Below are 12,571 nucleotides of genomic sequence, written 5' to 3'. Positions count from 1 at the left end.
CCACTCTTTCGCCTTATTCATTCAGGCGAGATCTCTCAGTCAAACCCAGAACTCACCAATATGGGTAGTTTTGCTAGCCAGCTTGCTCTAGGAATCTCTGGTCACCATGCCCACCCAGCATTTATGAGAGTTTCTTGTGATCCAAACTCTGACAGTCCCCATGCTTGAATGGCAAGCGCTTGTACCACTGAGCCGTATCCCCAGCACCTATTTTTATTTTTCTAAAGCAAGCTCCATATTGGTTTTCATAATGGCTGTCCTAATTTATATTCTTATCAACAGTTTAAAATGTTTTTTCCCTCTATGTCCCCACAGAGGCCTTTCTCTCTTATTTTTGGTTAATGGACATCTCAACAGGTACAAGACCACAGAGGAAGACCAATGAGAAAGAAAGAATGATGTCCAGCTCATTGTGAGCGTCATGGGTCTGTTGCAGTCCTGCGGGGGTACTGTGAGATGTAAAGGTGTGGGTTTTATCACCAGGACTGAATGCAGTGTTGCATCCAAATCATTCATGCCATCATTTAAAATGATTTTATACTGATTGTTAGTGTTTTAATTTTAAGTTAGAATACAAAGTGGTAAGCTTCATTAACACATTTTATGCATGTATCTATCACTGTTTTATTATTCTTTCACACCCTTCCTCCTGCTCACGTTGACCCCACCTGTTAGTCCTCTACCTCCTTTCAAATAGTTCTCTCCTCTGCTTTGCCAATGCATTAGCAGCTTCTCCTCCCTCCCCCTCTTTAGGACATCTTCCTCCCATCTCACGGTCCCTTTTCTACCTTCATAACCTACACCCATATACTGAAATCTAGGTTCTATACATGAGGAAAAGCATGGACATGTGTCTTCCTAATCCCAGCTTATTGCTCCACATAAAGGTTTCCCCTTCCATCTACTTTCCTGCAAATGCCGCGATTTTATTTTTTCTTTGGGGTTGAATAAACTCCATTACATATACAAGCTAAATAGTCTTTATCCACTCACAGACCCCTGGACCAATTCCTTATTTTGGTTATTGTGAATAGTGCTGAGGTCAACATGGATATGCAGGGATCTCTCAGGTATGTTGATTCAGAGTCCTTTGGGCAAACACCCAGGAGTCATACAGTAGCTCTACATTTAGTTGTCCCCCCCCCAGGGACTTCCACACTGATATCCATAGTGGATGGAGTAATGTACATTTCTAGCAGCAGTGTGTAAGGTTCCTCTTTCTCTGCTTCCTCACCAGCATCTGTTGTTTTTAATGGCTGCCATTCTGACTGAGAAAAGAAAACTCCTCAATGTAGTTTTTCTTTCCATTTCTCTAATGGCTAATGATGTTGAACATTTTTAAAATATTTGTGGGCCATTTATACTTCATATTTTAAGAACTGTTCTTTTCGCCAGGCAGTGGTGGCACACGCCTTTAATCCCAGCACTCGGGAGGTAGAGTCAGGCAGATCTCTGTGAGTTCGAGGCCAGCCTGGGCTACCAAGTGAGTTCCAGGAAAGGCACAAAGCTACACAGAGAAACCCTGTCTTGAAAAACCAAAAAAAAAAAAAAAAAAAAAAAAAAAAAAAAAAAAAAAAAAAAGCAAACAAAAAACCCAAAAAACAAAACAAAACTGTTCTTTTCACTAGCCCATTCATTGACATGACTGCTTAGCTTTATTGATATTTAGTTTTTTGAGTTCTTCATATATTCTAGATATTAACCTTCTCCCAGATAGTGGAGACTTCCCCCTGTTCCGGGGGTTATTTCTTCGCTAAATGATTGTTCCTTTGTTGTTTAGAACGTTTGGAATTCCATGCACCACCATTTGTCAATTCTAGATTTCACCTTGAATGGTCAGAGAGTCCTTGCCTGTGCTTGTATCTGGTAGTGTTTCTGTGTTTTCCTCTAGCAATCTCAGGGTTCATGTCTCACATTAAGGTCTTTGACTCATTTTGAATGACCATTTGTACAGGGTGTAAGACATAGGATGTAGTTTCGCTCTTCTCCACATGGATATCAGTTTTTCTGACAGCATTTCTTGAAGAAGCTGCCTTTTCTCCAATGCATGTTTTTCATATTTTTGCCCAAAATCAGGTAGCTGTGACTGTGTGCTTTTATTCCTGGGTCCTACACTCTTGTGTGTGTGTGTGTGTGTGTGTGTGTGTGTGTGTGTGTGTGTGTGTGTGCAGGCACATGACTTACAGCCACCCAAACTGTGGTGAAGTTTTGCAGCTAAAGGTCTAAATAGAACAGTGACAGTTCCGGTGAGGATCTTCATGGCTGTACCATATCATGGCAGATGGCACTATGAAGGGAGGAACATGCAGGAGGGAGAGCTTACCTGGTAAGACAGGAAGCTGCATTAGATTCAAATCTTGTTCTTTTTATAATTAGTTCTGAGCCCTACATAACTACCTTAATCTTTCCTGAGGGCAGTGATTTCAATGGACTTCACATCTGGAACCTACTGGTTGAAACTCTCATCAGTTATTAACACTGCCACCCAGGAAACAAAGGAACCTATGAGGGACAAACCACGTCAAATCCACAGTGTGGTGGTCTGAAGGAGAATGGCCCTATAGTCTCAGATGTTTGAATACTTGATCCCCAGTTGGCAGAACTGTTTAGGAAGGATTAGGAGGAGTGGCCTTGTTGGAGGAGATGTGTCACTGGGGGGTACTTTGAATAGCTCACACTATTCCTTGTTAGCTCTGTCTCTTTGCCTCATGCGTGTGGAATTAAGATGTATGCTTAGATACTGTTCTAGTACTATGCCTGCCTGCCTGCCTGTTGCTACGCTCTCCATTATCGTCAACATAGACTCACACTCTGAACTGTTAAGTGCCAAAGAAATGTTTTCTTCTGTAAGTGGCTTTGGTCATAGTGTCTTATCACAGCAATAGAGAGTAACTAGGCCACAAATACTGAGAACTCATTATTAAGATTTTGCAAATGCAGATGGAATCTTGAGTGTGTATGAAAGTTGATTTGGTAGCATTGTTTGAGAGTGACTAATGTACATTGTTCTTGAGCAGGATATGTTAGAATTTATGGCCTCTTTTGCAGACATAGGCAGCATACGTACAGGAAGAGAGGAGTCTGAATGCATTCCTCAAAACCCTGGCCAGTGGCACCTTTGGTGAAGACCATGCATCTCTGTACCAGCAAAGCGATAGACTTGTGATTAGATATCTCTCTGGGCTCCTCATTTCTGCCCAGAAAAAAAGTTAATGAGAGGGGGCAGAGCAGATGCTCACATTGGGAGGTTCCGAGTTTGCTGCCAGCAGCTCAGCTTGCAAGCTTGGGTAACCTTTCTGTGTCCTCTGCAGCCCCAGAAAGCGTGCAGCTCCGGGCCAGGACCATCTCCGAGTTAAAGATGTTCACTGTAAGGCCAGAAAATGAGCAAGTTGGTGGTTATGTATGACCTTTCTTCACTTGGTCTTGTGGAGGCTCACGATTCTCATCTCCATTAAACAAACAAAAAGCGTTATTAAGCCAGAAGACTGTTAAACCTAGAGAGACCCCAATAACACAGATTTGTGGGACCCCAGAAAAGGAAGATGCTATGCAAGGAGCAGTAAGAAGCGGAGGCGCCATTGGGCAGTGAAGACTGGTTGTATGGTGATGGCATGAAGAAATCCTGAAATGATTTACCAGATTAGATAAGAATCTTGGAGTCAGGATATCAAATCCAGACAAGAGAGTCTGGGTTACGGGCGTGCATGAAATGAGTTCAAGGAATGGCTTGTTTAGTTGACTGCCCAGCCAGCCTAGGACAGTGGTTATCAAAGTGTGGTCCTCAAAGCAACAGCAGCACCTGGAAATACATGAAAATGCAGATTCTCTGGCTCCACCTGAAACCATTGGTTATCATAGACTCGGTGGTCTTTGTTGGTCTGTTTCCTATTTGATTGAGACAAGGTCTCAGGTAGCCAGGCTGGCCTTGAACTTGCTGTGTGGCTGAGCTTTGGCTCTGAATTCCTGATTTTCTTGCCTCCACCTCCTGAGTGCTGGGATTACAGATGTGTGCCACCATGCCTAGCTGGAAATCCGTTTTAATGGGTGGGTTCAATTGGTGCTAATGTAAAACAAAACAATAACAAAAAACTACTGGTATAGTATTGATGTATCTTGTTGATATTTGCTGGCAGGGATTGGGGAAATTAAGAACTGAGACAACCCAGGCTTTAAGCCTGGTTGAGTGGGAAAAGTGATTTGTTTAAATTATTTAAATACATTTTTAAAATTCCCCAAAATCACTCACTTGAAAGCTATTTCTCTACCAAGTTATATAGATGCGTATATAGCTTTATACAGAAGTTATCTATTAGTAATAGAAATCCCCAACCTACAGGAGTTTAAGCCACAGAGTCTATTATATCATCAAAGTTTCAAACTGGTCTCGGGCTGAGCTCTTGGCGCTCACCGTGGCCAGGATTTCCCCTACATTTTGCATTGCTTATTATTATCACCTTATTAGTCTAGTGACGTCTCTCCTCGTGTTCACAAATCGCTGCCAGTAATGTAGGCACTGCGTCTTGATAGGACAGCCTTTTAGGAGAGAAGGAAGTAAAGACCTTACCCCCAGACTTCCAGACTTGTCCCTATATAGCATCATTCAAAACTTGGTCATATGACTACCCCTAGACCAATCACTGTCAAGCAGGACTAGATCAATAATCATAGCCTGGTGTTGGGCTGATTGGTTATTTTAGCAAAAGCAGAATTTTGTTAGCTAAGAGGATGGAGGTAGACTCTGAGGAGGGTAACTAGCAGTGTCTTCTAAAGGTCAAGGACTTTGACCACTGGCCTCAGTAATTACTACATAATGCTCTTCCCATCGATATGTTCTAGTTTTTTTATTGAATACATTGAATATCCCTCTCTTGTGCCCTTACCATTTCAGCTTTAACAACAGCGAGAAAATTATTTTTTAATAATCTTGCATTAATGCTCTTTCTAATAGCAAAAAACAGATGTGAGATTTCCCAAGTCGGCCTATTATATATTAGGCTACTATAAGAACTAAGCATCAGTTGAAAAACTGAATCTCCCTGAAGGGGGATGTGAAGCACTACCTTTGAATAAGTAGCAAATACTAATACTTTCCTCCCAGTATAATCTATAGCTTACAACTGGGGCAAATGCGTGGTAATATACAGTGATTAAAGTTAAATTGGTTTACTCACATATGGGACTCTATTCCAGAACATGCTATACTGGTCCAAAGACAGGACATAGTTTATACTCATGCTAAGAATGTGGCTGACTGTGCCCTTAAGAGGAGAAATTTCTGCCTTTGCTTCTCTTTAGCTCCTTGGGTATTCACCAGTAGGAGAAGCAGCTAATTATGTGACTGGCCAGAGCTTACAATCCATGGGGGTGGGGAGGCAATCAATAACTGTCCGGGCCACTACACTGGAAGGTGGTATCTATGGTTTATATTCACTCTTCCAGCATCTCCACCTTGCACTGTGTGCTGTTAGTAAAAGAATTGATTTAAGGGGGATGCAGGAAGTTTTGTTTGGGCTGAAGACACGTTTTCTTGGCCCCAGATTCATTTCTCAGTATAATCCAGTTTCACCAGGGATGGGCTCTGCATGTTAAGGGACAACATGCATACACCCATGTGTGCGACATTCGTCTAATTATTGTTCTTTGTGGTCCCCCTCTTTCAGCTGATCATCCCATGCAGAGAAGTGGGGAGAGGATCACAAGCCTCTGCTCTTGATGCAGAATCAGGCCATTCATACAGAGCACCAGAAAATGTGCTGACTTTGGAAGCAAGCAAGCCAGTCATGTTTGGAACTTATCCATTTATTTATGCATTTATTATCGTGGTATGGAAGCAAGGCAGAAGCATCTGAAACATCTTGAATTTCCAGAAAGCAACTTGTACCTTAAAAGCTACTTTTTCAAAAGGCACAGAAGGTTGTAGTGTTTCACCAGTCTCCTGGGCTTTCATGAGTTCCTAAGCAACATTTGTACAAGGTCCGACGAATGTTGAAGATGTATGAGAACATTGAGTTGAGCAGTATCGTTTTAAGAAAAGATCGCCATTTTTACTTATATGGTGTGATTCTGTGAAAATCTGCTTTTTCTACAAAATTCCATTTATTCAGACCGTATCATGTGTCAAGGAATAGAAGCTTAGTCAGTCAATATTAACCAAACTATGTAATGTGTGGCAAAGATACTTTGCAAAAACTTGGAAATACCAAATATTTCTGAAGAAAAACAGCCCACATCTGGGGTTTTTGGAAGGTGGGTGACCCGACTAGCCCAGAAGATCTCATGGATTTTGTTGTCTTTCCAGTTCACCACTATTGACTAGACCCAGATGCCAACTACTCATCTTTTTGTGTTGGCTAAATTTGTTAGTATGTGGAGGGATGGAGATATCTATTTGTGGAGGGGGCGGGGGAAGGAAGAAAGGGAGTGGACAGGAGAGGAGAATAAATGGATGACTATGTTCTTTTTAGTTCTGGCCCAATCAGTTGAGGTGCAGATGAGATGAGAGGAAACATGGCCTTTGTGTCTTATCATAAGAATGGCAGGTGGAAGCCAGGCATAGTGGCGCACACCTTTTATCCCAGCACTCGGGAGGCAGAGGCAGGTGGATCTCTGCGAGTTTGAGGCCAGCCTGGTCTACAGAGTGAGTGCCAGGATGGTCAGGTGGAAGGGAGCAGGTGATGTCCAGGCAAAGACGCAATGATTGACAGCACTATGTTAAGATATTTAAAACAGCGACGAGCATCCACTTGTTTTGGAGGACATGCAATAATCAACAAAAACGGGATTCGATGCCGGCAGTACAGTGATGACATTGGGACTTTGGGGCTGTTAATTGTTGTTTCAGTTGCTCCTCTCTAAATGCGGACACTCAGGGGTCTTTACTTCTTACAATTTCAATTCCTTCATATTTGATCTGGCTGGAGCTATTGGTGATTCTCAAATTTTCCCTCAGAGTCTGTAAAGGGAAGAAAACATGGAAGTGCGTAAGTCTCTCTAGAATGCACCAGTAACTTCTGTTTGTGCCATCCAAAGGGTTCCTGCATCCAGTTTGGCTCAGTGGCTGAGAGGAGGCATGTGTGGGACAGATTCCGTGGTGACAGAAAGCCACCAGACCCTCATTAACCATTGCCACGTGGTAGTGTGAATTCTGGCTTCCTTCCTGACTTGGCTATTCCTGTGTGTGATTCTCTCTGCCTTTTCTCCTCATTCTGAAGCATGTGTGTAGCTACAGCCTCCTCATTTTCATCTCTGGGCCTTGCCCTGCCTCAGTGTACCGATTCTAGTCCTCTGCAGCCAGCTCATTCCAAAGCCCATCATCATGTTGTGCATTGTCAGAATACCAAGCGCAGTGGGCTGTGTTTGCTGGATGTATAAATACCATCCTGCGAGTGAACGCCCTGACTGGGCAGCCACAAAGAAATCCTTATCAACTTGTTTTCCTAAGAAATAGGGAGTTCTTGGGGAGAACTCAGTTAAATGCTTTGGCAAAGAGAACTCACAGGGCTGAACACATCTCCTAGCTCCTTCTGTCACTCATCCTGGGGAAAGAACAGACTCTGCCCATCATAGCTTTGGTTGTTAAAGTGCAGAGGTTCCTAAATGAGAAGGCCAGGCTGAATCTCTGCACTGAGCCATTGGGGACAATTGTTGGGAGAGAATCGTACTGCATGGAACCCTGATCATCTACTAACTGAAAGACCCTAGCCCTTCAGGCTTACACCCCCAAGCCTCAGGAAAGGAGAAACTTCAAGCACCAGGAAATGAGAAACCAAAAATCTAGTTCCAAGGGCAACCTGACTTAGCCATTGTTAAATCTCCCCTGCAACCATATACCAATGTAAAAAGATTTCTGTTAAGAGATGTGCTCAGCTGTGACTGGGATAGTTGCAGGTGTTCCAGGAAGGACCACCATGACCTGTGTGTAAACTCCACTCCCTCCCTGATATCCCCCCTTGAGGTTTCAGGAAGAATGTACCTGTTGACGTAACTGTACCCCCTCTGTGATCACTCTGTAACCAGACCATGATCTTGTGAAACAAAATTGTATGGGAATTGTAATCTTATGGGTTTTGTGGATTTTCCCTTATGGGGCTGCAGTAAGATGCAGCTCTTGCTCTTAGGAGCAGAGTTTGCCCTTCTATATAGAAGCTTAATAAAATCCTCATGCTGTTGCATCAACTGGACTGGAGTCTGGGTTCTTGGGGCGCCCACTTGAGACCCTAAACTTTGGGGTCCAACACTAACCAATTCCATTTGTAGAAAAAGAAGAACGTGTATTAATGCTTTGTCTACTGTCTACCATTTGTGATTTCTTGACTTGATAACTTTTCAGAGATGAGCTGATAACTCAGACCCGAAAAATGCTCTGCAGCCAGTAGAGAACCCAAAGAATTAGTATTTAAAACATGTGGACTGTTTGGCCATTCTCCTTTTCTCCCATCTCCTTCCTTCCTCCTGGGCACTTCCCTGGTGGCCTTGCTCCATTAGGAGCTGCAAGATATGAGGTCACATCTGTATGGAGTCTCAGTTTAAGACTTCAGCATTTCCTGGCTCCATGTGCAATAGAGTAAGCAGCTGTCCAGACAGATAACTGTGTTAAAACTCTCTGTAACCTCCCCTGAATGCTGGCCTCACAATGTAAGTCCCTGGGTGACTGCTCAGTGATGCCCAGCTTCCTTCTACACAAAGGGATGCAGGTAAGAGAATGGTAAAAATGGAAGCACACTAGATTATTATTTTACACATGGTCTGTGTATGCAGACTTAGAAAACATACTTGCTTCTGTATCGGTATTCTCAAGGTTTCCCCACCGCTCCACGATTCCACCACTGAGAACAAAGTTCTCAGTGTCAGATTTTTCACTTGGGTGTCTCAGGCTTCCCCTCTCAGGGCCTTCTGAAGAGGATTCCCTTTTGCCCTGTTGGCTATTTTAGGCTTTGTAAAGGAGAGTTAAGTGGAGAAAAGTAGAGAGGGTAATACATTTGGGGCCAGGACTGAGCTGAAGTGTCTTGGGAGTTTGAGGTCTGACACAAAAGCCATGTCGGTATGAAAGCAGTTGTGGATGATTTCATCCCCTTTCTCAAAGTGTTCATGAGGAAAACCGAGTTGTACTGAAGCCTCCTTACCACCATCTCATGCTCTACAACAGGAGTGTGGGCCCTGACCGTGAGCATCCCCGAAATTGTCCCCAGTTCTGCAGACTCACCGTCTGACACAGCTTGCTCTTTCTCTTCATCCTGGCCTATACTGGACTGTGTGCTATCTTTACTTTCTGAAACAAAAATTTAAACTAAAGTCAGGGTTCAAATATAATAAACAGCCTGTGGGATATTCTGAGTTAGTGCTTTTCAAACTTTGTGCCAGGATTGACGGTAAAAAACTGTGTGTGTGCTGGGCGGTGGTGGTACGCCTTTAATCCCAGCACTCAGGAGGCAGAGGCAGGAGGATCTCTGTGAGTTCGAGGCCAGCCTGGTCTACAGAGCAAGATCCAGGAAAGGCGCAAAGCTACACAGAGAAACCCTGTCTTGAAAAAACAAACAAACAAACAAAAACCTGTGTGTGTGTGTGTGTGTGTGTGTGTGTGTGTGTGTGATATCATAGCTCAGTATGTTTGTGTACATAGATTAACCAAAAGTTACTTCCCATAGTACTCTCCTAATCTCCTTTTACTTACCATTCATTTAAAAAAAAATTTTTTTTTTTTGAGAAAGGATGTCATTGTTGTAGCTCAAGCTGGTTTCTGATTCTGAGCAGAGTTAGATAACTAATTAAGTACTAGAATCACAGGCAGGACCATGCTTGGCTTTGTGTGTGTGTGTGTGTGTGTAATGTTAATTAGCATATATGATTAATACATGCTATTGATAAACAGATTATGTTATTAATATGTTGTATATACTATTATTAATATGTATAAGGTTTACTTATCTATTGTTTTTTCTTTCCTCCCTCCCTCCCTCCCTTTCTTCTATCCTCTTTTATCCTGTCCTGGTCTATCCTGTGCTGTCCTGGTCTATCCTGTGCTATCCTGTTCTATTTCCAAGTTAACTGGAAGAGCATCTTTTCTTAATCCCTCTGTTATGAATTTTATAATATTTCAATGGGAAAGCCCTGGTGATTAAATTGATTTTCTTAACCATTAATTTTTTTGCTGCCCACAGAGTTAACAGACAGAGTTTCTACAATTCAGCAAGAATTATATGGTATGATTGACTGATTTTAATGCTCATTCAACAAGCCACCCCCAGACAGCCCGAAATCGGTGCCACTTTCTCTGCTTTGTTAGGGGACCCAGGGGACTGGAGTTCTGTAGTCTGCATAAGAATCTCACTTGGCTAAGTGCCTCAAGTTTTAACTAGCAACTTAAGTTGGAATTGTTCTAGAGAATGTGTTCTCTGCAGTTCACTTTCTCCTCTTCTCATCCCAGAAAGCAGCCAGTCACCTTCTTCATGACAGATTTGATAGGTTTTCTTGGGTCTCTCAAGGCCTTGGTGCACTCCAGTCTTTCATTAGTATTGCTTGATCTTGGTTGGCCTTCCTGGAGGAATAATGCCTCCACAGACTCACTCTAGGCTTCTTAAGCTCTGCTGAGGCTGGGACTCAGTTCTCTGGATAGTGATGTGGGCTGTAAAATACCTCCAGGGGGGCTACTGAAATAACTAGGTTAGTTCAGAAGGGCCAGCCTCCAACTATTCCGTGTTTGTCCAACCATCCACCAGCCAAATTGATAACCTTATAGCCAGACATTACATGATTCCTACTTACTTTCCCAGGTCTGTTAGTCCAGCTGTTTTTTTTAAAATAATGGCCAGAATGAACAAAGACATCTCTCAGAACTAAATTTTTCCTCTTGGCTCTGCTATTTCACGTGCTACACAGTAGATGCGTTTGAAGGCAGGTATCTGTTTGATATGTTTCTAAAGCCTGTTTTGGAAGACTATAATTCCTCCTGGCATAGCTCCTCCCCCCTCCCCCTTTACATCCATTTGTGACGTAGAACACATATGACATGAAAACCACCTCATAAAAATGTGGAATCACAACACCACATTGTTAGCCATGCACACTGCTGTATGGCAGATCTCTGGAACTCTTACGCTGCATGACCAATACAGTGCTGTTCCTGAACTCACACCCATTCATTTCTCTTCAGCCAGCTTAGTTCCCAAGTAATTTTCAAGACATGTTAGGTTTTCTCCTTCATGTTAATGAATCTTTCTTTTCCCTTTGAGTGTTTAGCTTGCCAATCATGTTTCCTTCATTTTGAGCCACAAAACTCTGTTTCGTTCAGCTGTTTAACTAACTGTGAGTCTTGTCATGTCATAGGCTCTTGGGTCCTTTCCCTACACAGTTTATGTGGCTAGAACCTCTGTGTTTGATAGTTTTATGTCAACTTGATGTAATCTTGAGTCATTTGGGAAGAGGTAATTTCAATTGAGAAAATGCATCCATAGAATTGGCCTGAAGGCAAGTCTGTAGGGCATTTTTAAATTGATGATTGATTTGGGAGGGCCCAGGTCACAGTGGATAGTGCCACTCTGGGCTGGTGGTGGTCCTGGGTGCAATAAGAAAGCAGACTGAGCAAGCCAGTTAGCAGCATTCCTCCATGGCCTCTGCATTAGTTCCTGCTTCCGGGTTCCTACTCTGAGTTCTGGCCCTGACTTCCTTTGATGATGGACTCTCAAGTCTAAGTGTAAGCTGAAACAAACCCATTCTTTCCCAAGTTGTTTCCGGTCAGAGTTTTATCACAGCAATAGAAACCCTAACTATGACAACCTCCCTCACACAGAAACTAGTGGATCCATGGAGCTCAAGGAATACCCTGTAGTTTGCTACAAAGATTTATTAGTGCCTTTAAAATATGATCTCATGTAGCTTGGCCTTTGGGCTAGGATCAGGTATAAAATATGATCTTATGTTTTAGTATGGGAAGAGGATTTTGAAGGTCTTAACTGTTTTATGGCTAACAGATGGTTAAGTTCCTTTCTTTGAAACTCAGTGCAAATTCTTAGATTGAAAGGAACTTTTTTTTCTCCACATGAGTCTACTTACCATTCATGGCCTTGTGCTCTTCCTGGTTGTCATTTGTGGAGAAGTCAGAGACCCTTCAAACTTTTTAAAATTTAGTTTAGAGTCTAATGGCCAGAAAATTAATATTAAAATAATTGAAGATATCATAAGCCTCCTACATGAATCTTCTTATTGACAAGCTATTAACAGAGATCTCCAAATTGAGAGGTGCAATGCTCTCATTATTTTGGGAATATCTAGGACAGTGGGTTTTATTTTTTGGAGTGGATACAAGGTTCAAGGTAACAAAGTAAAAAGCAATCTTGACCCTTGTTAATAAAAATTCAGTATATACCACTGAATTTGAATAGTCACATTCTTTCACAAGACTCTCTATAATCAAGTATAGTTGGGAAATTTAGGACCAGTTACCAGTCAATGAGTCAAATACAGGATGACAGTTTTGTAGCCCTTTCTAGAGAAAGAAAATTACAGCCCTAGTCTGCCAAACCCAGGCAGCCACCCAGGGGACCTGTAAATTTTAAGAAGAAAAGAATTCATGTTA

The 12,571-nt window shown here is 42.4% G+C and overlaps 1 protein-coding gene across 2 annotated transcripts in view; it reads right to left on the bottom strand.

Moving 5' to 3' along the window:
* Nucleotides 1–6,711: 6,711 nt before the first annotated feature.
* The window catches only part of Mdh1b (malate dehydrogenase 1B), a 38,228-nt gene continuing 32,368 nt past the window's right edge, over nt 6,712–12,571 (bottom strand). For both annotated transcript variants that reach the window (XM_028886717.2, XM_037210343.1), the window contains 2 exons: nt 9,203–9,268; nt 6,712–6,952 (listed from right to left, as the gene is read on the bottom strand). In XM_028886717.2, the coding sequence (XP_028742550.1) occupies nt 6,921–6,952; nt 9,203–9,268 (98 nt within the window). In that variant the 3' untranslated portion in view covers nt 6,712–6,920. The remainder of the gene's footprint in view (nt 6,953–9,202; nt 9,269–12,571) is intronic.

This window comes from Peromyscus leucopus, chromosome 13 (assembly GCF_004664715.2).
Source record: "Peromyscus leucopus breed LL Stock chromosome 13, UCI_PerLeu_2.1, whole genome shotgun sequence".
Taxonomy (NCBI): Eukaryota; Metazoa; Chordata; class Mammalia; order Rodentia; family Cricetidae; genus Peromyscus; species Peromyscus leucopus.
The sequence above is the reverse complement of the archived record's forward strand: the minus strand, read 5'-3'. Positions and strand labels throughout refer to the sequence as shown.